General features: G+C 47.8%; 1 protein-coding gene across 1 annotated transcript in view; it reads left to right on the forward strand.

The window, feature by feature from the left end:
* Kank4 (KN motif and ankyrin repeat domains 4) overlaps positions 1-25,252 on the forward strand; it is a 69,082-nt gene extending 43,830 nt beyond the window's left edge. The window contains exons 3-10 of the mRNA XM_076862340.2: positions 4,169-6,079; positions 7,339-7,450; positions 10,427-10,642; positions 12,387-12,474; positions 14,719-14,938; positions 19,787-19,929; positions 20,397-20,597; positions 23,500-25,252. Coding sequence (XP_076718455.2) covers positions 4,169-6,079; positions 7,339-7,450; positions 10,427-10,642; positions 12,387-12,474; positions 14,719-14,938; positions 19,787-19,929; positions 20,397-20,597; positions 23,500-23,604 — 2,996 coding nt within the window. The 3' untranslated portion in view covers positions 23,605-25,252. The remainder of the gene's footprint in view (positions 1-4,168; positions 6,080-7,338; positions 7,451-10,426; positions 10,643-12,386; positions 12,475-14,718; positions 14,939-19,786; positions 19,930-20,396; positions 20,598-23,499) is intronic.
* The last annotated feature ends 1,211 nt before the right edge of the window (positions 25,253-26,463 follow it).

The raw sequence follows: 26,463 nt of genomic DNA on the forward strand, positions 1-26,463 counted from the left end.
TGCCTATCAGCTCAAGCTCCATCATGGAGGTCCAACATTCTGCCTGTACTGGGAAAAAGAAAAGGGCTGACGAGTGGCACGTGGCAGACAGGGCAGCATGACGGATCACGAGTGAGACTGTGTGTGCGTGCATGCACACGCACATGCGTGCACACGCATGCATGCACATGAGGATGGGTTTAAGAAAGTGCCTATTAAACCTCTCATCCATGATAACTGCTTACTCTCTGACTCCTTTGATTCCCCTTGCCTCCCTGTGGAAGATTCTGCCTCTGAACCTGCTGTTTCTTATTGATGCTATTATTGCATTTGTGTTCTGAACCTGCTCCCAGAGGCCTCTGGGCAAATCAGTGCATTTCTACTGAACAGAGGCAATAAGGGTAAATAATGCAGACTCTCCTTTAGGAGAGGTCTTTGCTTTCTGGGTCATAAATCTACTTTCCACTTACCTTGAGACAAATGTCTCCTCTCTGATTTGGCCTATCCTTGTACTCCAGGAGGCTTCTGAGTGAACCAAAGGACTTAAGAATATAGCTGAGTGTAGTTGGAAACATTGCTCTCATTTACTGAAGCAGCCAGCCTGCTGCTTTGGGGTGGAGGGGAGATGTAGTTGGTATAAGAAAAACTATGTGGGTGAATGGGAAGTGATAAAGGGTTTTTGAAGGGTGCTAGAAGAGTGCTTGCTTATCTACCTGGAGGCCAGGCAGCTACAGAAGTTCTGAAACCCAACAGGAACCATGGTGTAGATCAGCAGCAACGCAATCCGTTTCCCTACCGTGCTTGTGACATAGTTGCCCACAGGCCTGTGGCTCTGCTCAGCAATGATGGTTGGCAGGCTCCATTGTGTCCATGTTCATGAGTTCAGTCTTCATATGTCTAGTTGGCTTTGTCTCATTTTTTGGAGGTAACTATACTTCCTGGCTAGCATGTGACATTAGCCAGAAGAAGCAGCTATCAGCCAGGCACATGGGAAGAGCTCAGCCCTAATCTACCATCATCCTCAGGGAAAATCAAGCCCCAGTGTGCCCCAGGTAGCACCATCATTTGCACTTTTTTTCATCTTGTCCCTTTCCCTCCATTACCTTTAGTGTCTCTGCCTTGACCATATCAGCAGTCTCCCAGCTGGTCCCTAGTTTTATCCTTCTTCCAGTTCTCTGAGTGGGCTGGGGGTGTCACTCAGGGGCAGAGTACTTTTCTAGCATGCACAAGGTCATAGGTTCAACTCCTAGCAGCACAGAATAATAATAATAACAGTCCTCTGCAAGATGCTCCTTTTGAAATCACACTTGACCTAGTCTCCCCCTTGTTTAATCTTTTCTTGGGGTGATGGGGAACGAATCCTAGGCCTCATGCATGCTGAGCTCGCACTCTACTACTGAGCTAAGTCCAGCCCCCAACTCCCTTGTTTAAAACCCTTCAGTGACTCCTGTTACCTAGAGAATAAGATCAAAACTTATTGACATTTATGTAGGTTGCTCCATGACCTGGCGCTTGCTTCCCTTTACAATTTTCTTTTTCTGCTCCTTGTTCTTCTCTTCTACACTTTAGGTTCTGGCCATATGAGCTGCATTTACAGAACCCTGGCACACTATGCAATTCCATGTCTCCATGTCTTTGCACATTCTGGTGTCTATCTAGAATATCTGTCCTGGCTCTGTATTGGGGGATAACAATCCCCCTGAAACTTGGTGGTTTACCACCATAATTTAATATTGATGCAGATTCAACTGAGTGTTCCTCACTTGGGGCCCTTCCAGTAGTTGAAGTCGGATGACAGCTACTGACTTTTATTTCTGTGTGTTTATTTATTTAGCAGTACTGGGGACTGAACCCAGTCCTACTTTATCACTGATATTTAGCCTCAGCCCTAGCCCTCTTTACACTTTTATTTTGAGATGGGGGTCTTGCTAAATAGCTGAGGTTTGAACTTGCAGTCCTCCTGCCTCAGCTTCCTGAGTCACTGGGATTACAAGCCTGAGCCATCTGTGCCCAGCTGAGTTGGTGACTGTTTTTCTCCTGCCTGGCACCTGGGCTAGGATGGCTGGAATCGTTGGGGGCTGGTGAGACATCACTCTTCCTTTCTCTGCAGGACCCTTCTCCCTCTGTGGGCTTCCACACCACACAGCAGCCTAAGGGAAGTTGGACTTATAAGGCAGCCAACTTCCCACCAACTGGGCATCCTAAGAGACCCAGCATAGAATTCTCTCAGCATTATTTCTTCCATATTCTTTTGGTCAAAGCAGTCACAGATCAGCCCAGATCCAAAGGCATGGAGAAACAGACTCCACATCTCAATGTGGAATTTGCTTGCTTGTCTAAAGAGGGTAGGAATTGATGGTACTATCTGGAGATAAACTGGTATAATGTCTTTCACCCTCCTATTCTCCTGATAAATTCCTGTTTGTTCATTTAACACCCAGTCCTATGTCACTTTTGTGATTTCTACTCTCTCTTACCAAGGCAAAATTGCTTCCATGTTTAAGAAAATCGTTTTTAGAGAAATTGAAAAAATAAGTCAGGGAAGACTGTACCTTGTGCTTGCGTTTGTACCCCTCACCCACCTATACCGCACGTGTGGCAGTGCTGCTACTGGATCACATCAATCCTTGGAGGGCAGGGCAGCTATACCTGACTCATCCTCATGCCCTTGAGACCTAGCCTAGCAACTGACCCTTGGGAGCTGAATTAATCGTGGCTGAGGGAAGTGAACTGAATTACTGCTGCTTTGTTGCTTTGCTGCTTTTTCCACACAGGGCCCCCTCCCCTTAGAGCCAAGGAATCAGTCACAAAGGACTTGTGGATCCAGAATATGCAACAGTGAATCACATGGGTTGATTTCCATCCTGGGGCCTCAGTTCTCAATATTTTGGTCTTCCACAAAGATGATCACTACTGAGCAGGTATCAGGTGTTGATCATGTGCTAGGCATTGTGTCAGGCACCTTATATTCATTATTAATTAATTAGGCCTCACAATAATGCTATATTACCTATTATTATTTCCACTTTACAGATGATGAGATGCAGCAAGGCTAGGAGCAGAGAAATAGATGGAGCTCCAGAATCTGTATTCTGAACCTCTTCTGAGCTCAGCTTTTTCAGAGTATGCTCAGCAGAATGTCAGAGGTAATAGTATCACATGAGGAATGCTGGAAGACCCCAGTCTTCTTCTGACCTGAAGAAGAGGATGCCTGGAGACAAGTTCCTAGGGACTCCAACAGTTGAAGGACTGACTTGTTCTTAGTGGCCTCTGTGAGGGCCAGTTGGTGGATGCTGCAAGGAGCCCAATGGCACCTTGGTATAAATTTCCCTATAGCATCCCCCATAGTTCAGGGTGCCTTAAAAGCCACAGGATCCACAGGGTCCATATCTCTTGGAGAATATTGGCCTGTGTCCCTTTTGACATTTGTTGGCCCTTCTCCCTCCCTGCCTTTTTTCCAACCTATGAAAAATGTATTTCCTTACAGGGCATGGTGTTTGAAAGTGGAATTCAGCTACGCATGATCACTTGTTAAGCACTAAGCAGTTTTCAGGGGGAAAGAGCATTAGCTATGGAGGCTCACTTGTTCCAGTTCTCTCTGATCTTCTTATAACTGGAGGCTCAGGCATGGGAGGAAGCTTCAATAATGTAGAGGGTGTAACTCATTGATACCTCCAGTGTAGCAAGATTTACTAATTCTTATTTGAGTAATGCAAGTTTCTTTTTTATGCTGAGCAAATTGTGTATCTCATCCTTCAAAACCTTCCATATCCATAATTGCCAATTAGTCCCCCTGATGTGCCAGTTCCTGGCCACTTCATTTCAACGGTTACATGACTCCAACTGGGAAAAAAAGTATGAGATAATTTTTGTTTCGCTGGTCTGCAGGCAGATTCCACAGCAACATCTGAGATGACATACTGCAAATTAGAAATCATTCCCTCTACCTGTTCCCTTGCAGGCACTGGCTAAATACACATTGCTTTAATAAGATGGTTTCCCAGTACAGCCAAAAGGACTGTGAGCTTCTCAGCACAATTTAGAGGCTAGAAGATTTGGGAGAAATCTCACGTGACATTGTCAAGTTGAAATCACAGATATTAAGTTTCATCACCCTGTAAATTTTGTTAACTTTTCTTCTCCTCCTTCTCCTCCTTTTTCTCCTTCTTCTCCTTCTTCTTCCTCTCAGCCAAAGACCAGGTCTCTCGGGGGAATGAAGAGAAAGACCCTCCAAGGAGCCACCCGTACTCTGTGGAGACCCCCTATGGCTTTCACTTGGACCTGGACTTCCTCAAGTATGTAGATGACATTGAGAAAGGGAACACCATCAAAAGGATTCCTATCCACAGAAGAGCCAAGCAGGCCAAGTTTAGCACGTTGCCCCGCAATTTCAGCCTTCCTGACAGTGGGGCTCGCCCCCATGTTACTATCCCCCAGCAAAACTGGTCTCCCGCAGTGCCAAGGAAGGTGTCACCCAGGGCCCAGGAGCAAACCCAGACACTGCCGCTAGGTGATCCTGCCCACGCCTCAGCCAGCGGGAGCCAGGTGAGCTATCATAGGAAGGCCCTATTGGCGGAGGCCTCCAGGCAGCTGGAGGCTGCTGCTCCAGAGGAAGCCAAGCTCACTTCTGGGAGTGGGCGGCCCCAGCTTTTGAGAGCATCCAGCATGCCAGCCACGCTGCCGCAAAACAGGGCCTTGGAGGAGCCAAACCTAAGCGCGGGTCTTCCAGCACCTCCTGCCTTCCCTCCTTTGCAGGGGGACGGCAGCATCTGGGATGGCACCTTTGGCCCAGCAGAAGGATTTGCAGGTTTTCACAGCTCCAGCCCTGGAGCATCAGCCCAGCTGACAGTCAGCGACTTGGGAGCCTTGGTGGCAGGGCTCCCAGAGCTAGTCCAGGAGGGGGCTGAGCCTCCAGAGGGGGAAGTGAAGGCTCCAAATCACCTGTTTCTCCCAGGGCCTCCTCCCGCATTCCAGAATGCACTCCTAGAGGATGTGGAAGGGGAACACCAAACCAGAGAAGCAGAGGGGGTTCTCACCCCTGGCTCCTCAACACCCAGCCCCCCACCTCTGCCATCTCCCATCCCTGAGAATGAGCTCCCTCTGGAGGAAATCGAGCTCAACATCAGTGAGATCCCACCCCCGCCGCCCATAGAGTTGGATGTGAGAAGCATCGGCATCCGGGTAACTGAGGAAAGCCTGGGCCTTGCCCTGGTGGACCCCAACAGCATCTCCACCCTGAAGGAGCAGGTCTCAGCCCTTGAGGGTGAATTGTCTGGCAGAACCAAGGAACTGACCCAGGTCCGAGCTGCCCTTCAGCAGCAGGAAGAGGAAATCAAGACGCGGGAGCAGAGGATTCGAGAGCTGGAGTGCACTGTAGCCCAATTGGAAGAAAAGCTTAGCCAAGAGACGTCCAGAGATGCCCAGGGCCAGGCTGATGCCATGGTGAACACTGACCCTCCCCGTGGACTCTTCCCAGGGGAGTCATGTGACAAGAGCATCGGGGTCAACCTTCTGAGCATCACAGACTCTGAAAGCTGGGGGGCAGGGGGAGAGGACAATGGCTTCCTAGGGGGGCCAAATGGTCACACTCCAGCGGGTCAGAGACTGGCAGGGCCTGTGCTACCGCCCCAGCTCTCACTGCCACAGGGACCCGAGAAGGTCCTTGCCTCCCCTTTACATTGCTGCCTCCCCACTGAACTCAGGATTGAAGAAGCAGGCGCTGAGCATGAGGGAGGCCTGCAGGCAGGAGGCGAGAGCCTGGCCAGGGCAGCACAAGGTTCTTCAGGGAGCAATGACAGACAGGCTGCCCCAGGGGCCAGGGAGGAGCTCCCAGGGAAGGAGCATCCGGGAAGGCCACCAAGCTCTCCAACAGATGCCACCATTGGGCAATATGTGAAAAAGATCCAGGAGCTCCTGCAGGAGCAATGGAGCTGCCTGGAGCATGGGTACCCGGAGCTGGCCAGCGCCATCAAGCAGCCTGCCTCCAAGCTCAGCAGCATCCAGAGCCAGCTGCTCAGCTCCCTCAACCAGCTGCTGTCTGCCTACTCTGCCCAGGCTCCCCCGCAGGAGCCTGCAGGCCCGCCCTCCTCCCCTCCAACTGGTAAATACTGGTGCCCAAGGCAGGGAACCTTTTCTCCTTTATATGACAAATCCAAGGGAAAAGGGGTTTTGGTTACATGAGTAGATTTCTAAAAAGATTTTAGCACCTCCAGGAGCCTAGTGGAATAAAAACTGACCTGTGTAACCATGGGGGCCGCACCTCTACTCTCCTTGTGTAGGTGTGAGTCTGAGTGCAGGGCCACCACATACAGCTGTACAGATAGTGTCAGCCACAAAGATGCCAGCCAGGGAGGGCAAATAGGAGCTGAAATCCAGCCCAGGCTCCCTTTGCCAAACCATGTGCCTGCAGCACTGGGTCTACCCAGAGGGGGCGCTGTTCTCATTTCATCACACAAAGGCAAAGACTTGGCCAAGGGTGGTCCTGCTCTGGGTGCTCCCCTCAGCTTCCCTGCTGGTTTCCTGGGCTCCAGCATTCCTGCTGGAACAGGAAAAACGCTTTCTGGCCCTCCCACATCAGAGGTTTTCTCTAGCCTGGTTTTGGATGAGCATTATATAGAGATTGGGAATTGTTCACTGAGTATTTTCTGTGCGCATGCATGGGGGCAGGGGCTCACATGGGCCAGAGCAGCTCCTCCTCTTCTGACCCATCTCACACTCTTCACTGTTGAGGAGAGTGGAGCCATTACCATGCTTGCCTCAGTGGGCAGCATACAAATCTGCTTCCTGCCACAGGTCACAGGTTGGCTGCCTTCTCATTTTGGTGCTAGTTTCCATCTTGTCCCTTGGGAAATGCCTCCCATACCACTGAGCACAGCATGAGGTTGTGCCCTTGCTCACATGTCTCCAGTGTCATCACTACCCCCACATCACAAGTGTCAACGTGCACATGAACTAGAAAGGACTGCTGAGGTGCCCTTGAGTGGAGAAGGGTGCTGGCCCATGAGTCCACAGACCTCAGTTCTATTCCTGCTCTGCCATTCCCCAAGGAAGCCTGAGTCTCAGATTTCCTAGCCATAAGATAGGGACAACAACGACATGTGCCCATGTGGCTCCCTGGGAGAATGTTTCAGTCTCTCTACTCAGCCATACAGAGAGGGGCATCATTAACAGGAACCATTCTATTGACAGTCACCAGAAAGCCAGACTTCTGCCCAAAGTCCCCAAAACATTTGATTTGCATTATCTGGTTTCTGTCTCTGTCCACCTTTTCACACACCTGCAACCTGTATCCCCTTAAAGGAAAAGCCCTGCTTTTGCTACTCCAAGATCTTTCTAACCTGTGATGTTGTATCTACCTAGAGAGCTCCCCGCCGACCAGCCTTAAATCCATAATGAAAAAGAAAGACTATGGCTTCCGTGCAGGAGGTAATGGGACCAAAAAGAACCTTCAGTTTGTTGGGGTTAACGGTGGGTAAGCATCGCTTGTGAAGCTCCGACTGCCTTCCCTGCTACCTGTCCTGCTATTGTCCTCGATGCTCTCTTTTCTAGGGGGAAGCATCTGGTTTTTGTTCTTCTGCAAGGGAATTAATCTCCAAGGTCCTTTAAAACTCCATGTTGGGTTTGCACATGTTTGGCTCTCTGCCAGATGTGCTGGTTTGTTGGAACCTCTGCTTTTAATATACTTGGCTTTGGTCTCCCCCAGGGCCAGGACTCTGGGTGGTTCCTGGGAGTTTGGGGAACATGGACCCTTTGAGGAAGGTCTTTAACCTGAACCATGACACTGAAACTAGTACAATTGTATGTGTTTAAAATGTTTCTCCTTTAACTTACTGCAAACCAAACCCAAGTTTTGGTCAATGAAGGGAAACAACCAGGCTATTGATAAAGAACATGAACCAAGCCTTCTGTAGTCTAGAGACTTGAACATTGGATTTAGAATACAGTCATGCAGCTGGGCACAGTGGCACATGCCTCTAATCCCAACAACTCATGAGGCTGAGGCATGAGGATTGCAAGTTTGAGGCCAGCCTCAGCTTCTTAGTGAGACCCTGTCTTAAAAGAAAAGATTTTTTTAAAGGACCTGGGATGTAGCTCAGTGGTAAAACCCCCTGGGGTTCATTCCCCAGTGCCAAAAAGAAAGAAAGAAAATTACAGTCACATGTCACCTAACAACCAGGGATACCTCTAAGAAATGCATCATTAGTCTATTTTTGTCACTATGGGACACCACAAAGTACTTACAAAAGTCAAAACATCTATGATGTCACTAAGCACATGACTGTATTTTCTAAATTGCTCATTCAGCATTTATTAAATGCCAACAATATGCTAGGTGGTGGGTATTAAAAAAAAAAGTCAAATAGATCAAGGTCCCTACCTTTAGCTCACAGATACATCAAGAAACAAGGGAGAAATGCTGACGTGCCAAGAAACAGTTGTATTAGTCAAGGAAGCACAGGATGCTGTGGAAGCCCAAGGAGGGGTCCAGCCCAGCAAGCGTTGTGTCCAGGAGACTGCCCAGAAAAAGTGGGGATCCTGCAAACTTAAGTCACACAAAACACTAGACACAAACGGGGGTGGCATCATTGTTGTAGTTTCTGTGAAGGAAACGTCAGAAATGATGAAGCAGGTTGTCAGGTGGGCTGCTGCTCCCACTTCCTCTGGTGTGTGACCCTCTGGCCCATGAAGAACCGTGTTTTGTGCTTTCACCAGTTCACATGCAGAGGAGGAGGCTCAGCCTGATCTCCAAGCCTAATGCAGGTCACGCTGCTGCCCAGCTTAAATGCCCTTCACAGTCCCTCTCTGTGCCCAAACCTAGAGGAACTAGATCATAGTCCAGCCTTCTCGTCCACCCCAGATCCTGCCTTGCCGCTCTCCAACATGCTGAGCTCAGGCCCATCTCAAGGCCCTGGCATTTGCTTCCCCTGCTTAGACTGAGCCCCTCCTGGGGTGGAGGAGCATAAATAATCCTATTTCCATCCTGAAGACTCTGGTTTAATTAGTCTGGGAGACAGTTCACCTACTGGGAATGCTAACCCCCACCCCAAGTGTTCTAATGTGCAGCTGAGGTTAAGAACCCATGTCCTAATTGAAGCAGCTCTTCCTCCCATCACTAGCCCATGGCCCTTTTTAACTTTGTGCATTATTCTTATCACTTTGTGTATATAATATTTGTTGCATGTCTGTATCTGCCTCTCCCTACTAGCATGTAAGCTCCCCTAAGGCAGGGGCTTTGATATAAGCACTTAGAACCCTACCTAGCACACAGTAGGTGCTCAATAAATTTCTTCCAGGTAAAAATTTTATTTGAATTGGTTTTTGTTGTGTTTTGTTTCCTTTGTGGTGCTGGGGATCAAAACCCTGGGGCCTTGCACATCCTAAGCAAGTGCTTTACCACAGAGTGACACTTCTAGCCCTAGGTGAAGTTTTTATGGAAGCAATTCTAAGATGAACACAGCTTGGTAAACATAGCGTGTCCCCCATTTCTTTATCCCAAAAGGAAACTGTTATTCCAAACCCAATGTAGAAGAAATATCTGAGAATTAAGCAAAATAGCATGCAGGCATACCAGGGAGCCTGCTGGGTTTGCAGATCCAGTGAGCACAGAGTTCTTATGTAGAAGCCACTGATGGATAAAGGACCTTAGGGGGTTCAGCAGCAACCATTGTCACTGATCCCTGTGGCTCTGTGGAGTGTCCTTAAACCCAGATCTTAATACCAGCATCCTCCATTGGGATCTCCTGTTGAATATCGGCAGGGGAATCGGTAAATCGTCCAGTACTTTGCCCCTGGTCTCTGGTTGTGACAAGGCAATAGGATTGTTTATAGCTGAATGTAAGAATCACTGTCAGGAGCAAAGCCACAAGTCAAGTACCTGAGACCACACTTTTGGTGCTCCAAGTTGTAGTTCTAACAGGCTTCAGGTGAGAAAAGCAGGTGCGTGTTTGAGTATCTGAGTCCTCCTGGGAGCAGGTGCAGAGGAGCTCACCCCTTACCAGTCTCACCCTGGGCTGGGGAGGAGAGAGCTGCAGGGGGTCTGCCTCCCACCCAGAGATGTGTGTCAGGCAATTCAGGGAACTCAGGGTGGAGGTGGGGATGCTAACCTAGACTTGGGCTCCTCTCTGGACCTAACATTAGGATTCCAGAAGCAAATGGCTCTGTGAGAACCTTGGATTGCCTGTCTGAATCATCAAATCACCAGCCAATTCAGGGATAGGGTGTTGGTGTGTTTGCTGCAAAGAGCACAAATTAGCTTTTCTTCCCAAATGGCATCCAGCACCAGAGCCTATTTCTCTGACTGTAGGGTTCCTGGGAGCCTCCTCATCCTGGCCTGCAGGATGTGCTTAGTAAACTGGGGAGTGTGACCTGAGACCTGCCTTGTTCTCCTTGGTGTTGACATAGCCCTGGGCAGGTAGGACAGGACGAGTGACCTCTTCTCCTTCTCCAGCTATGAGACCACTTCCAGCGAGGAGACCAGTGGTGGGGACAGCTCTCCGGAGGACTTGTCTGACAGCGAGGCTGAGAAGAAATGTGATGGCCCAGAACACAGGCGGGGCCAAGATGCCACCAGCTGCGAGGCTGGACAGGATGTCCCTGGGGGCACTGCCAGCACAGGCCAGGAAAGTGGGTTTGGGGAAGAAGCCCCCCATCCCAAGGCCGAGAGGTGAGTCAGATGGGTGCAGAGGGGGCAGCCATTCCTCCAGTGACGGGCGAGGGCATGTGCTCACCCTTCCATCTGGTCATTGGGTCATTTGTCGATCCACCCGTTGGGCAGAGTTTGTTGAGTTTTCTTCCAGGCTGGGCTCTGGGCAGTGGCTGCACTAAACAGACATGACTCCTGGAATATTCTGTCATAGGTAGAGCTCTGCGGATAAAGCCAACATTCACCTAGCACTGGAAATGTGATGGATGGACAAGTATTATTTTATATAAGCCTTTTCACGATCCTGCAAGGCAGCCATCACTATGATCCCCACTTTACAGGTGTGGAGATGGAGGCTGTGGAGGGAAGTGATGCTGCTAGCAGAGCAGTTTGGACCTGCTGGTTCTGACCCATACACTTCTCTGCCTCTCTTATTGGCCAGGTGACACCACCCTGTAAATTGATGGGAGGCAAGTGATGTGAGGGGGGTGTTGGGGGGAGAGAGAGAGAGAAGGAAGGTGGGGGGGGAAGGATAAAGGAGAAGGGGAGTCTTTCTTTTCCTGACTTGGAACAGAAAGTGATCAGAGACCATGCCTTTGGAGCTGGCCACACTTTGATCCAAGACCTGCCTCTGCCATGGTATTCTTTGGCAAGGTCCTTAAGCTGGGGTCACCTCTCTTTCCTTATCTGAAAAAATGTGGATAATAGTGACCTCTTAGATTTGATCTGAGAATTGTGTGAGAAAAAGCACTTACGTGCCTCACACAGTTCCTGCCATGGAATGGGCTCCCGATGAGAGTAGCAGTAGCTGAGTTAGGACCACCACCATCATCATCATCACCACCTGCAGCCTGCTGCTGGGGGAATGCTGAGCAGCAACAGAGGCTGGTTAGTGAGCAGGTGCACAGGGTGCTCTGTCTGGCAGCCCGATGAGACTGTGCAGAGCAAGCAGGCGTGGGGGCGCACACCTGCAATCCCAGCTGTTTGGTAGGCTGAGGCAGGAGGATCTCAAGTTCCAGGTCACCTGGGCAACTTAGCGAGACTCTGTCTTTCAAAAAATAAAAAGGTCTGAGGTGGCAATTTGATGGTAGAGCGCCCCTGGGTTCTATTCCCAGTATTGCAAAAAATTAAAAATAAATAAAAGTGAGTGGGCTCTTGGGGACTGGTGCCATTAGAGCCCACTGAGGCCTGTGTGTGTGTCACTGTGGCATCCAGTGTCAGTGCTTCTCATTTTATGAACTCTTAGCCCGTGTGGTTCCTTTGTGGAAGAAGGACCTGAAGTGATTTGCTGGTATGTGTTGGGCTCTTTGGATTTTTTTTTTTTTTTTGTAGTCAACCCAGGAAGAAAAATTTCATCCAAAGTCAGAACAGCAGCCCTCCAGTCCCCAGTGAGTCAGGCATTGTGTTGAGCCCACAGCCTCTGCAACTTGGTTTATCTGTTCCAACAAGAGCAGGATGCATAGGCTTTTCAGAGCCACATCAGCAGGGTGCTATGATCACCCCACACTTCTGAGGAATGTTCCCTATCCTGGGGAGTTACGTGGTTTGGATGTTTGAGTTGCTGAGAAGTGAAAGAGGAAAATGAGAGTAGTTTTTATCAAGGTGGAGAATGATTACATAAATGTGCTTGTGTGTGTATGTGTGTGTGTGTATATATATATACTGTGTATATATGTATGTGTATATATATATATATATATATATATATATATATATACACACACACACACACACATACACACACATGTGTGTTTGTTTTCTTTAGATATAAACCCTCAGAAGAATTTCTTAACGCATGCCGAGCATTGAGCCAGTATCTGCCGGAGACTGGGACCACCACCGACCAGCTCTTGGTACTCTGATTTTCCATTGTCGTGTAAAGATTTCCCACCAGGGTGACTTTGGCCCCTTGCCTTATGCCACTGGGGTGTGAGTGCACTCACAGGAGTCCCTCTCCTCAGGGAATTCTGTCATTTACCCAAATGCTGCCACCCAAAATGATGAATTATGCTGAGGATGTGGAAGGATCAATCTGCACGAGAAAGTAGGTCAGGGGCTCAGAGGCATTACCAAGGGAGATTAGGCATGGCCACCTGAGAGCCTGTCACCAAAGTGTTTGTGACTGAGGCTCAAACCTTTGCCCTGAGGTTGGGGAAATGTATGGGTGGAGTGGGAAGAGCACGTGGAATGGGAACTGTGGGTTCTGGTCCCAGAACCTCATCTGTGAGGCAGGAAGTGGGTGAGGGCAAGGCTCAGAGCCTGCCTCCTCATCAACAGAACAGTGGTGATGAGTGACGTGTGTCCACCCCCTGAAGCTCTCACACTTAATTCCATAGTTATTACTGCTTTTCTTAAAGTGCACCTATGGGTCCAGAGACCAGAAACAAGTAAATCCATGTTTGCTCCTTTGTACCTTCGTGGCCCATGGAGATTTGAACACACGATGATTGGGTCCTACTTTTAATCAAGAGCTACTGACATGGGCACATTTCCCATGGTAGAAGAGAGCTGTCAGAAACACAGCAGAACAACCTGTAAGCGTTTTAAAACCTATTTTGCTCTCCTGTGCAGAAGAGCCCAAAGAGTAAAAATATCAATTCAGCAGGGTTTATTACTTGGCCAGGCAATTTTTATTATTTTGTTGTAGCTGATTTGGCATATGGCAGTTCCCAGACTTAAAGAAGCAGTGTGCGATGTGGATGTGAATTGAAACTCCTGTTTCTTGTTCTTAAACAAATTATGGAACTGTCTTACCTCTTCATTTAAAATCCAGTGCTATGCTCCTTCCTATGAGGGTCTTTCTCCAGATTTTTTTGAGATTCCTTGGGTGAAGCAGATATTCCTTTCTAGGATGAGAGAGAGAGAGAGAGAGAGAGAGAGAGAGAGAGAGAGAGAGAGAGAAGGTGGAGGAAGAAGGAGAAAGGAGGCAGGTAGAGATTCTGATACGTAAGTCTTTTGGCCACAAGTGATTTCTCTGTTCCTGACTTGGAAAAGCAAGTGATCAGAGGCCATGTATGTGCAACCCCACAACCACACCCACATTAGCATCTGAGCATGGATGGTCCCCTGTGCTCCCTGCTTGCCCCTGTCTGAGAGACAATGCAGGCTATGCAAGAACCCCACTCTTCAGAGACTTGGAAATAAGGAACACAGCCCATTTTTCCATTCCCACTTTGTAATAGGGACAAGTAACATTCAAAAAAGTTATATACTTCCAAGGTCGCAAGCTGAAACAGGACTCAAACCTAATCACATTGATTTAGTGACTCCAAACCCAGTGCTCTTTCCAGAATGAGCATGAAATCATTGATAACAACCATACCCCAATAGCTTCCCCTCCCTTTAGGTAAATAATCTAAACTTGTGTCATCTTAAGCCCTTAGGTCATGTTATATACAGAGTTGATGTCATCAACTTTGACACTCCTATGGTCCAGGGGAGCCAGATGCTACAGGTCCTGTCATGGGTCGTTAAACTTTTCACTTTGGAGAGCCCAACAAAACTCATAGCCAAGAACAGGGCTGGAGATGTAGCTCAGTGGTAGAGTGCTTGTCTAGAATGCACAAGGCCCTGGGTTCAAGTCCTTGCACAACAGAAAAAGGAAAAGAAAGTCAAGAATAATTCAAGCCCACCAGTTTAGGTTTTATTTCCAGCATAAATTGCATATGATTGTCTGTATAATGTTGTGACTTTCCTGCTATGCCTAGTATAAAAAGGCAAGAGCCCTCGTGACATACGGGGTAAGTCAATGTAGACTGAAAAGTGAGCAAGAAAGAGAGTTTTAGTAATCCGGTGCACACAGGATGTGACCTCAACTTACACTAGTTTCAGGCCATCACCTAGGAAGGGAAGTTGTTCCTGGTTATTGCAGTGTCATCCCAGAACTCCTTGCTACCTCCCATGGAGGGTTGATCTCAGTCCCATGTGTTCCTGCATTCCCAACCTTGCTGTCTGTCAGTCCCCTACATAAATCCCCTGCAGGGATACAGGGAGATAAGGGATGGAGGCAGAAACATTCAAAGCTGACACGTCCTGGTGTCAAGTGGGACATCCCAGACCAGGGAACCTCTCAGAATTGGAATCTTTTGGGGTTTCAGAGGCAAAGCTTGAACACCATCAGTGAAGAGTGGTTCCGTGTTTCCAGCCGGAAGTCATCTAGTCCTGCCGTGGTGGCCGCCTACCTCGCTGGAGTCCAGCCTCACTCCCCACATCTCCTGAAGCTGCTTGTCAACTTGGCTGATCATAACGGGAACACAGCCCTCCACTACAGTGTGTCCCACTCCAACTTCTCCATCGTGAAGCTGCTGCTGGACACAGGTCAGAAATGGCTGCACCTGCAGTCTGGATCCCAGACCTTTTTTTTTTTTTTTTTTTTTTTTTTTTTTAAGAGGATCTCATTTTGTTACCTGGCTGGCCTTCAACTCCTAGGCTCAAGCAATCCTCCTTTCTCAGCCTCCTCTGTAGCTGAGGGCCATTCTTGTACCATACCTCTTTCCAGCAAGAAAATTCTTCACTCCTCAGAGTTCCTTCTTTACTCCAGAAATTGGACTAGACCATGTTCCCTATATTATGTCATTCATTCTCCACAGTAGACCTATGATATTATTCTCCATTTGCAGGCTCAGAGAGTTCTAAAACTTACTCAGGTCACAGTGCTGATAAATGGTAGAGCAGAATCTAGATTTGGTCTTTTCAACTTCAGAGCTCTAGCACACTGCCTTAGGAAAGGTCACCATTTCTTGTCTTTCTAAGATACTTTTTAACAAAGTCTTGGCTCCATTTGACTAATTGGACTCTGTTATTGTTTGCGAGATAAGTATTGATTACTTATCAGGTCCTTACTGGATACAACCTGTCATGCAAAAGAGCAGGGCAAGATGGCTCCGAAGAGGGATGCAGAATGTGATTTAGGGATGCAGAAGAAGTGAGATAATATTCAATTCAGGAGCAGGAGAGGTGCCCTGAAGCAGATGGGGTTCCACATCAGAGAAGTGTCCAGGTGAGGAGAGCACCAGAGAAGGTAAGAAAAGAAAAGACACCTGGAGGTCAGAATGGCTCCTGGTTTGGACAAGATGTGAACAAAAGTTAGAAAGGTAAGTTGGAGCCATTGGCATGGAGGACCTTGTAGTGCCAGACTGACACCTGTTTGAAAGGTGCTGGGAAGTAGTACAGATTTTTGTGTAGGGAGCTTCATTACCAGGGCAATTCTCCAAGAAGCATAATTCGGTGGTAGGAGCAGATTAGTGGAGGAAGCAGAGGAGGAGGTGGCAGGCTAGTTGGGAGTCCACTGCAAGGGTCCACAGAGAGGTAGTGAGGGCTAGATGATCATAGCAGGAATAGAAGAGCAAAAAGTCACTGGAGAGTTAGTGACCACCTGGCTGTGATGGGCCTGGGGAGTCAGAGCTCTCTATCAAGCTTCGATGGCTGAGAAGATGATGGTTTTGTAAAAGGGAAAGGAGCAAGTGTGGGGAGGCAGATTTTCAGTTTCTAGTGGGTCATCCAAGCGGAAATGTCCAGAAAGCTATTGAGAATTCCAAATCCAAAATCTACAGGTAGTAGAGTTTCGGGAGGGGCTGGCTAGAGCAAAAGCACTGGAGTCCTGGGAGAGTCTGGCTCCAGGAATTGGAGCAGAGGCTGATCTGCTCCCTTATTAAGGAAACATGAGGCCTGGGGGTGGGGCGGCGGTGTCTGATATCAGAAACCACCAGCTTTCCCACTTCTCAGGTCTTGTCCATCTAACTTAACTTCCTCTGCCTGCTTCCATGGTCTGCCCTGCAGGATTCCACCTGGTATAGCTGTCCCTGTGTCACCACACTGTCCTCCTGTGTTCCACCCAGCCATGCTGGCCTCAGACTCACCTAGCTCATTGCTCCTGGGATCTTGGTATTTTATTTCTATCTAGACTCTTTCCCCTGCAACTCTTTGTAGGACTGGCTCCTTATTACCCAGGTCAGAGCCCAAATGTCACCTCCTTGAAGTCATTCTGGTGACTCTATTTAAAGGGGTTACACCCCATCTGTTGCTCTAGAGGAACACCTGTTTTTTTTTCTTTAGATGATCTTTTTATGTATTTCTACCCAACAGAATACTAATTCTGTAAAAAGGGACTCTTGTCTGTCCCTTTCTGTCCAAGTTCCTAATCCAGTTCCTGGATGATGCTCTCTGTTAAAGGAATGAGTAATGGATGACTCTTGGAGTTCAGTTAAACTCCAGTGTACTTCCAGTTCTCCACTGTTCTTTTAAGCAGCCTTGAGGCTCTTCCAAACCGGAAAGGTGACATATGTAAAAATAGCCTAAACTCCTATCTAATTCTCACATCATCAAGAAATTAAATTCCACTGGGGCTGGGGATATAGCTCAGTTGGTAGAGTGCTTGCCTCAGATGCACAAGATCCTGGATTCAATCCCCAGCAATTAAATTCCAGTTCTAAGATTGAGTCAATGTTATTGATTTCAGTTATTCATGGATTCCTGGGTACTATCAACATGGTAGCTCAGTTGAGGGAGGCACATGGTTCAGTGGAGCATGCCTCTGTATTCCACTTACCATTTCCAGGATTCTGGGCCTTCAATTGAGATCATGAAGAACAGTAGCTAGAGTCTTTTGAGTGTCTTCCCCATCCCAGAACCTGGTTTAGGTATGACATGCATGTTCACATATAGAATCCTTGTGGAGATTGTGAAACAGATATTAATTGCATTTTCCAAATGAGGAAACTGAGGCCCAGAGATGTCAGTAAATTTGGTTGAGATCCCAGAATCTGTCACAAAGCCAGAATTCAAACCAAGATCTGTCACTCTCCCAATCTAGACTTTTTCTACTACCCCCAAGTAGTTTACAGGGACACTCTGAGGCTTTGAGAGCACCTAATATGTGTGTGAAGAATCCAAAGACCAGTAACATGGAGCCTTGTCTTAAGTAGCTCACAGACTTGTAGCCTATTAGGAGTTCTAGGTGGGCTAGGCCAGGACAGCAAGCAGACACCCTAAGATTTGGGTGCTGCAAATTTCTGCTACCATTGATTAGACATCCAGCTAATACTCATCAACTTTATGGTGGTTTGGAAGCTTCCCCTTGGATATACTAGCATAGAGGGTGAAAAGGGTTGTGGAGAACAGGCCCAAAATGCCATTACTTTCTCTCATCAGTAGAAAGGGTGTTGAGAGTGACAGATCTGTCACACTCCCAAACCTGGGCTCCCTTCAGAGGCCATTGTGAAGCATATGAAAAGCACATTACAAACTGTAAAGTGCTGTACAGAAAGTGACTTCTTCTTCTTCTTCTTCTTCTTCTTATTATTATTATTATTAACGGGGATTGAACTGAGGGACCCTCAACCACTGAACCACATCCCCAGCCCTATTTTATTTAAAATACAGGGTTTCACTGAGTTGCTTAGCACCTCCTTTTTGCTGAAACTGGCTTTGAACTCATGGGCCTCTTGCCTCAGCCTCCTGAGTTGCTGGGATTACAGGTGTGTGCCACCAGCCAGGCTGTGACTCATTGTTATTGAGAATAGAACCACAGAGTACACCTCCATAAGCTGGGTCCCTAGTGGTGCAAGCTTGTTGAGTTAGAGCATGCTTGGTGGAGAGCCTTTCAGAAGCATGTGGCGTGAATGTGGATCCTCAGCCCTTTTCTGGGCCCCTGGTGAGGACCTCACTCCAGTGTGGGGCACATCATGTTTCTGAAGAGACAAGAGCACTGGTAACCTGAGGCCTATTCACATCTTAAAGCAAACTTAAAGTAGGGGTAAAAACAAAAATTGTTAACACACAGTGTCCACCTTCACTCCTAATCAGGACAGGCTTCTGAGGTGGTGCACTGGGTTATCATTCAAGGTTCGTAACCCACTCAATCACAGCCACGGTCAGAGGGGCTCGAGAGGAAAAACTGCTAATGAGTCAGCCAGACCAAGGTTTGCAGATCCATTGGCACTCAGGTATAACAATGGCACACTTCTGAAAAATGCTTGGGGTGGAGCAGGGGGAATATCAAACAAATGCTGGGTTCTCTCCTTGCACAGAACCTGTAAGTAGCCCTAATTGACATTGTTCCATAAATTAGATTTCTTCTAATGAATTCCTAATCTACAAGATTACTATTCTGAATGATCATTGTTAACACTAAGCTTTTACTATGTGTTAGGCATGCTCTAAGAGATTTAAATACATTAACCATAAATTCCACAATAAACCTATGAGGTAGGTTCTGTAGTTCACTCTTTTCCACAGAGGAGGGCAGCCTAAGAAAGACTGTCTTGATCTACTGAGATGATTTTGTTATTTTGCCCAACAGAGCCACCTAGGCTTTTCTAATGAACAACTGCATAGGGACAATTTGGTTTTGCACACAATACTACCCTGGAGAGGTGAGTTCATTTATATAAGAGACATCTGTGTCTCACAATCCTTACCTCTCCTTTGGATAGCCTCAGGACCACAAATCAAGAATTTCTTTTCATTTCTTCTTTACTACTTCATCTCAAAAAGTATACCAGTTTTAGCTGGGTGCAGTAGCACCCACCTGTAATCCCAGTCTTTGGGGAGGCGGAGAAAAGAGGATCACAAGTTCAAGGCCAGCCTGGACAACTTGGCAAGACCCTGTTTCAAAAACAGAAATATATTTTTAAAAAACCCAGAAAATTTAAAATATGTGTGTGCATGTTTGAGAATTTTTCGCACAGTTTTTCATTCTGTTATGAAAGGTTTATTCTTGTTTTATTCAAAAGTTATGGTGTTTTTATCTCACTGTTTTTAGTGAGATGGTGATTCCCGGAAGATTCCCAGACAGTCCTGAGCCCTGGTTCTGCTTCACCTGCACATGAACAGTTTATGCATCTTCTTAGCCTTTCAGAGTCCTTATCTGTAAAATGAGAATAATGTCATATGCTCAGGCTTAGGAAGTAAAGTCATGGTCATTGACCCTTTGGCCATCTCTGGCCTCCTGTGGACCTCCCTTCCTGGGTATCCTCAGAAAACTTGTTAAAGAAAGGTAGCCAGTTTAAATGCTGCCAGAATTGTAAACTAGTGACTCCTGCTGTGGGTGGCGAGGCTGTATTCCTTGGATTATTAACCAGCAAGCAGCGTCTTGTTGACCTGGCTAAAGTGGAGGCTGCTTCTGGCCCCTTGGGGCTATTCCAACCCCCATTGCTCATCTTGCAGGGGTCTGCAATGTCGACCACCAGAACAAAGCTGGCTATACTGCCGTGATGATCACTCCCTTGGCGTCTGCGGAGACCGATGAAGACATGGCTGTTGTCTGGAAGCTCTTAAGAGAAGGAAATGTGAACATCCAAGCAACTCAGGTAGATGGCGTAAAGGAGATCTCTCTCCTCTTTAATAGATGTGGGAAACCTTCAAGTTTTCATCTGCCAGTGAGTCAAGAAATTCCATACAGATTCATGGAGAATTTTTCACCCAAGAAGGCTGGGCCTCCAATCCTCTTCCATCCAAAGCCTGAATATTTGCTTTTCTTTTTTTTCTTTTAAATTTTTATTTGTTCTTTGTAGATAGACATGATAGTAAAGTGTATTTTCACATATTATATATACATGGAGTATAGCTTATTCTAATTAGGGTCCCATACTTGAGATTATACGTGATATGGGTCACATTTGTCATGTATTCATACATAAGTATAGGAAAGTGATGTCTGATTCATTCTTCTGTCTTTCCTATTCCCATTCCCCTCCCTTCCCTTTCTTGAGGAGTCCCTGCCGAGCACCCTGGCACCGGCAACAGCCTCACCATATCCCCGTTGCCCCGTGTGCAGGGAGGCCAGACTGCCCTGATGCTGGGGGTCACCCACGACCGGGAGGACATGGTCCAAGCACTACTGAGCTGCCAGGCAGACGTCAACCTGCAGGACCACGATGGATTGTCAGCTCTCATGATGGCCTGTCACCATGGCAACGCCGACCTGGTGCGCCTGCTCCTGGCCCATCCGGCTTGTGACAGCAGCCTGACTGATAAGGTGAGACTTATGGGCAGTTAACAAGTAGGTTAGTGTTTAACTTCTGGTCCTGAAAAGTGCCTCGATGGCCAGCAGAATCCAGGGAACCATATGGTGGTAGCAAAAAAAAAAAAAAAAAAAAAAAAAAATCAACCTCACGAGGCTGTTGTAGATTTAATGAGGCAATACAGTGCCTGGAGCCTGACGGCTGGGAAACTCATGGCTCTGGACAACTGGATTAAGGAGCAAACTTTATAGAGTCATCTCTAGTTGTGAAACTGGAAATACTTCTCTGATATTGATCCACTCTGCAAACTGGCCCATTCCACTGAGCCAGCCTGAGAAATAGCCCTGCTAAACCCAGGTTTCTAAAATAAAGGTCTCGGTAAGGTGAGGACATTGATGATGATAATGATGATGATGATAAGATGATGATGATGATAACTAACCTGTGCCACAATCATTTAAACCCACAATGACCTTCTGAGGTTGATATAGCTGCCACCATTTTGCTAGAGGAAACTGAGGTCCTAAATAGTAAGGTTCATGGGGTAAAGTACCCAAGATCACACAGCTGGTGGAACCCACCTCCCTTGAACTCCTGAGCCCAACATCCAGCTCTTCCATCATCCTCGTTGTTGTCCCACGGAAGCAGCATATCTCTAGGTCTCAGGTGAATCTTTGCATCTTTCAGAGAGCCTACCGCATATCAGCAAATGAATCATCAATTGAATAAGTGAACCCCAAACTTAGAGAACACTCATCAGAAGCTACAGGAGGCCCAGATTCTGGATGCTCATGGGAACTAAACCTTTCCTACGCATCATTGCTCATCCTCTTCATGATCCAGCGAGGCAGGCACAGTGATGCTCACATTTGCTGATAGGGAAACAGGCCTAGAAATGTTCCCTCACATGCTCAAGCTACAGGGAGCCCATCCTTAGAGCAGAGACCCCAGCTCCGGCCTGACTCCGGCATCCATTACCCTGGCATTCCAATCCCAGGGCTCAAGCAGACATCTTAGGCTTTGTTAACATCCACAATCCAAGGGGAAAGAGTCTGGAGAGGGGAGCCCTGTTCAGGGATAGCACCTTTTCCTGGTTACATCTGAACTACCCAAGATTGATCCTTCAGCTTTCAAGCCGAGTCCCCTGCATCACACCAGAGAGCAGGCTCCCTGTCCAGTGTCCCCGTGTCCTGCAAACCCCAGCTGTGCCCCAAAGTCATTTCTGAAATAATTAGAAAACACAGACCCTCTTGAAATTCACACAGGAACAGGGTGGGCTGCTGAAGATACAAGCCCCTTTTCCAAATATCATGAGGTCAGAATGACTGGGTTCCCAAGCTCCCTGCCGGGGTGCCCTGGGGATGAGGGAGGCAGCCTTTAACCTAAATCAGGGCTGTACATCAAAGGCCCAGAGCCCTCCCAGAAGTGACCACCACTACTGCCCAGAAGAGGGCTGAGGCAGGAGGGCTGTGGGTCAGGCAGGGTGTGAGTTTTGGGAGTTCCTGGTTAGCCCAGATAATCAAGGAGGGAATGTGAGAGTTCTCCTGGGCCCCTTAACCTCTGTCACAGGTAAGAGAGCTAAGTGGCCACTTTCTAGAGGTAGAAGAGCCATGGGGTGGGGATGGGGGTGGGCGTCTTTTGCTCTTTGGACACCTCAAGAGTGATTGTTAAAAGCACTGACTTTAAAACTCAAAGCCCAGGAGTTTGAATCTGGGTCCAGTGACTGTGCCTTGGGAAGGTCACCTACCCCCTCTGAGCCTCTGTGATGCTCATCTGTAAAATGGGTATAGCACTATACTATGCCTAAGGCTGTAATGAGCACAACACCATACTGGACTTCTGTGATGTACATAGTTGATGGTCATTGTGATGATTATGACTAATTGAATAGTGACACGAAAACCAAACAGCAGGCACATCCGTGAGTGAGAACCTCAGCATTGACAGGCAGTGTCCAGAGGGAATAGGGAGGGTGAAGGTTTGGAGTGGGGCAGGGGGTGTCACTCAGTGGAGGGAGACAGGCCTCTGAAGGGGAAGCCAGCTGGCTGCCATACTTTGTTTAGTACAGTGGTTCTCAGGTGGGGGTCATCTTGCCCCTCGGGGGATATTTGACAATGTCTGAAGCCATCTGTATGTGTCACCAGGGGCACAGGAGTGTTCCTGGCATCCGGTGGGCAGAGGCCCGGGGTGCTCTAAACATTGACGGTACCCAGGGACAGCAGTGAAGTAAGAGTTATCTGGCCCCAAATGTCAATAGTGCCACTGAGAACCTGGGTTGGGCGCGTACTGAAACCCAAGTGAGTTTAGACAGCCAACCCCGACCTTGCTGGATGGGGAGGTGCCAGGGCAGCTCTGAGGGCCAGGTCTGCTCTAAGGCAGGGCAGGGCGAGGCTCTAATCTGGAAGGAGGGAAATTAATGCCAGGAGAACTGGGAGGCAGGTATCTGCTTTAGCAGAGGTGGGTCAGGGTAGGAAAGCCAGACAGTGTGAGCAGCATAAAGATGGGTTCTAGACCCCACCAGGGTCCAGTCACATGGCTCAGGCTTCCCTCTGGATTCGCACCAGAATTGACATCCAGGGTGACTTGGGTGAGCACAGTGTCTCCATCCACAGAGTGAGACATTCCAGCATAAGGCGCCTGGTGGGTACTGAGGCTTGTGCCTGCTGCTCTGCATTACAGGAGAAGGCAGCCCTTTTGCTCCTGGAGTCTTTCCTGTGGGGGCTCCGAGGCCCAGCATCTCTCATCAACAGTGAACGTTTGCTCTCAACACAGAACTCCCGGCAGAGGCACAGGGCATATTCCCTGGGCTACTTGGCATAGACCCCTCCGCCCCAGGCGTGCCCCCTATCCCCCTCTCTCGCTGGATCTGGAGGCAGATAGGGTACAATTTATTTCTCCTTTCTTCCTCCTCTGTAGGCTGGCCACACCGCTCTGTCCATCGTTCTGCAATCACCTTCCCATGTGGAAATTGCAGGCCTTCTGCGGGCCCACGCAGAGCGGGGCAGGTCCCTGGGGCTGTAGAGGCTGCAGAGGAACCAGCAGCCAGGAAGAAAAGGCTCCTTCTCTGCACTTCTCCTTCGCCCTTGGAGAGGACAGGGTCACAGCCAGAGGGTCGCCCCTCAAGAGAAGAAACTATGTCATATGCACATACATTCCTGTTGTGTAATTCTGCTCATTAGGATGCTTTGTAGTTTACGCCTAAGGCCAAGCCCCAGAACAAGGGTTTCAGAGCGGAGTGCAAGGTGCAGAGTGCAGGGTACATTACCTTCCGCCCAAATCCCAAACATCTTCAGCCTTGAATTCCTTGTGACTCTGCCTTGGCAACACCATGTGGCAGGCAGGCAGGAGCACATTCGCAAATTAGAAAAGCAATACTTTTTACAAGGAATTTTAAAATGCACTGTCATTATGTTTTTAATCAGATATATACATATATGTCCCATTCAATATGCATGTCTAGAAAGGATGGCAAGGGATTGAATCATTCTCAAGAGGACCTTCGGGAAATGACCGTGAAGTCAGGTGAAAATGAGCAAGTCCCATTTGGGGCTTGACAGAGAAATCTTGAATTCAGACAAGGTGGGAAGAAGCATATTGGCATCATTGCCAACTATAACACTCTTGACCATTTCTGAGTCATCAAGTGGCTCCAATCTGCCACAAGAAATGGAATTAATCAGAAAGTCCAAGTCAATGATGTGCATCACAGAGTGGCAGGGTCCAGTTCTATCAGCTATTCCCAGCCCACAGAGGAAACGAATCCGAGTGAGATCCTGGAGATGGATTATTGTCATTCAGAAGCCACCACGTTCATCTGTAGCCTCATAGTAATCCCCAGTGCTGTTCCTGTGAGCAAGCATCTGCTCTGAGGTGTCGGGGCTCCTAGCTGAAGAGCCCTTGAGCCATAGCTGCAGCAGGAGTGGGTGCACAGGGCAGGGCCCTCCCCACACTGACCTCTCTCCACTGGACAATTCCTTCTTGAGAATTCCCTGTTCTCTAGGCCCACACATGCATGGTTCATATTCAGTAGCTCACATAGATTATCTATGAATTGTTCTTTCTGAACATCTCTTATGCCAAAAAACCCACATAACTCCCCTTTATATAAAAAGAAAAGAGACATCCAGGTTGGTGAGCCTCCTGCTGAAAAGGCGAAAGCATGAGTTTTTCTTGTGGCTGGAAAGCTAACTTGCATGGCACTCACTGGGTGAGTCACAAAGCTTCCTGGGACCCCGGTTTCATCATCTCTAAAAGCAGAAATCATCCTACAACCTACCTCCTGGAGGTGCTGCACAACAAACTGCTGATGGAAGTTTCAGAATCCAGTTTATAACCCATAAAGTCTGTCCTCAGAAATGGTGTGGAAAACTTCTTTATGCTATTGTGATTCAAGAGACGCCAAGACTCAGAGCAAGAGCATTCATGTGTGTTGATGCTGCTCAGAGGTGAAGAGGTTGGGGCAAATAATGAGGGGGAAAAGTGCTTTAAATGGATTTATTTTGACCACAAAACACGTTGTTAGAGCAAAAAACTACAATTATACATTCTCTGTCCCTGTGCTTTGCAAATTTTAATGTGCATATAAATCCTCTGGGTTCTTGTTAGAAAGAAGTTAGTCTGGGGTGGGGATTGAGAGTCTGCATTTCTGACCAGTTTCCAGAGGATGCTGAGGCTATTGGGCTACATCCATAGTTCAGGTACCAGGGCTCTGGCCTGTCCTTACTGTTTGTATATTAAAAGTGCTGCCTCTCAGTCTTCTGTCTCAAAATTTCTGTGCATATCTCTGCTATTGATTCTTGGGAACTTGCAGTGCAGGTCTACATTAGTTCATTTTTTAAATTTCTATAACATACCTGAGACAGTCTACTTATGAAGAAAAAGAGGTTTATTTTGCTTAGAGTTTTGAAGGCTGTAAGTCTAATCCTCATGGCCCAGGCTTTGGCTAGGGACCTATGACAGATGATAGGAGCTCATGGAAGAGGAAGAATCACATCTTGAAAAAGGAAGCTGGAGAGCTGGATGGTCTGAGTTCCAGCTTTTCTGACAGCCCCTCATAAAAGAACTAACCAGGGTTCCCGTTCAATTCCTTTCCCCTTTCAATTCTATGTGCCATAGAAAGGAATTGAAATACCTCAATTCCTTTCTATGACACATCCCCAAGTGACCTAAAGACCACCCACTAGACCCCTCTTCTTCAAAGTTCCACACCTCCTCCCGGTTCACAGGGGAGTAAGGGCTGCACAGTGCTGTGGGAACTGACTGCCAGAGGGAGTCAGGAAAGCTCCCACAGGAGGTGGCTTTGGATGAAGCCATAAGGGTGGGTGGGAGCTAGCTAGAGCACTGGGGACAGAGCAGCAGACACTGGACTGGGCACGTGAAAAGGCATGGCCTGGTGAGCAACCAGAGAACTTCAGGATGACTCTAGTTGTGTGGGAGAAGTGCACAGAGATGAGATTTGGGGGTGAAGTGGGGAGATGTGTCACGTGTTAATCTTAAAAATTAGGACTTGAGCCTGGAACTCCAGAAGTCTGCTTCAAAGACCACTTGGAGAATGGAAGCTCTCAGAAAAGTGCACATCTGTGCAAAATTTGCTAACTTCAAAGATTCAGAAATCCCATGCACCCCCCTGCCAGTCACAGTGGTTCATAGCTATATCCCAGAAACTCAGGAGGTTGAGGCAGGAGGTTAGCAAGTTTGAGACCCATCTCAGCAAGTTAGTGAGATCCTGTCTCAAAACAAAAATTGAAAAAGGCCAGGCATGGTGGTGTGTGCCTGTAATCCCAGTGACTCAAGTTCAAAGCCAGCTTCAGCAACTTAGCAAGCCCTAGGCAACTTAGTGAGATCCTGTCTCAAAAAGTAAAAAGGGCTGGGAACAGGGCT

Source organism: Callospermophilus lateralis, chromosome 7 (genome assembly GCF_048772815.1).
Source record: "Callospermophilus lateralis isolate mCalLat2 chromosome 7, mCalLat2.hap1, whole genome shotgun sequence".
Classification (NCBI taxonomy): domain Eukaryota; kingdom Metazoa; phylum Chordata; class Mammalia; order Rodentia; family Sciuridae; genus Callospermophilus; species Callospermophilus lateralis.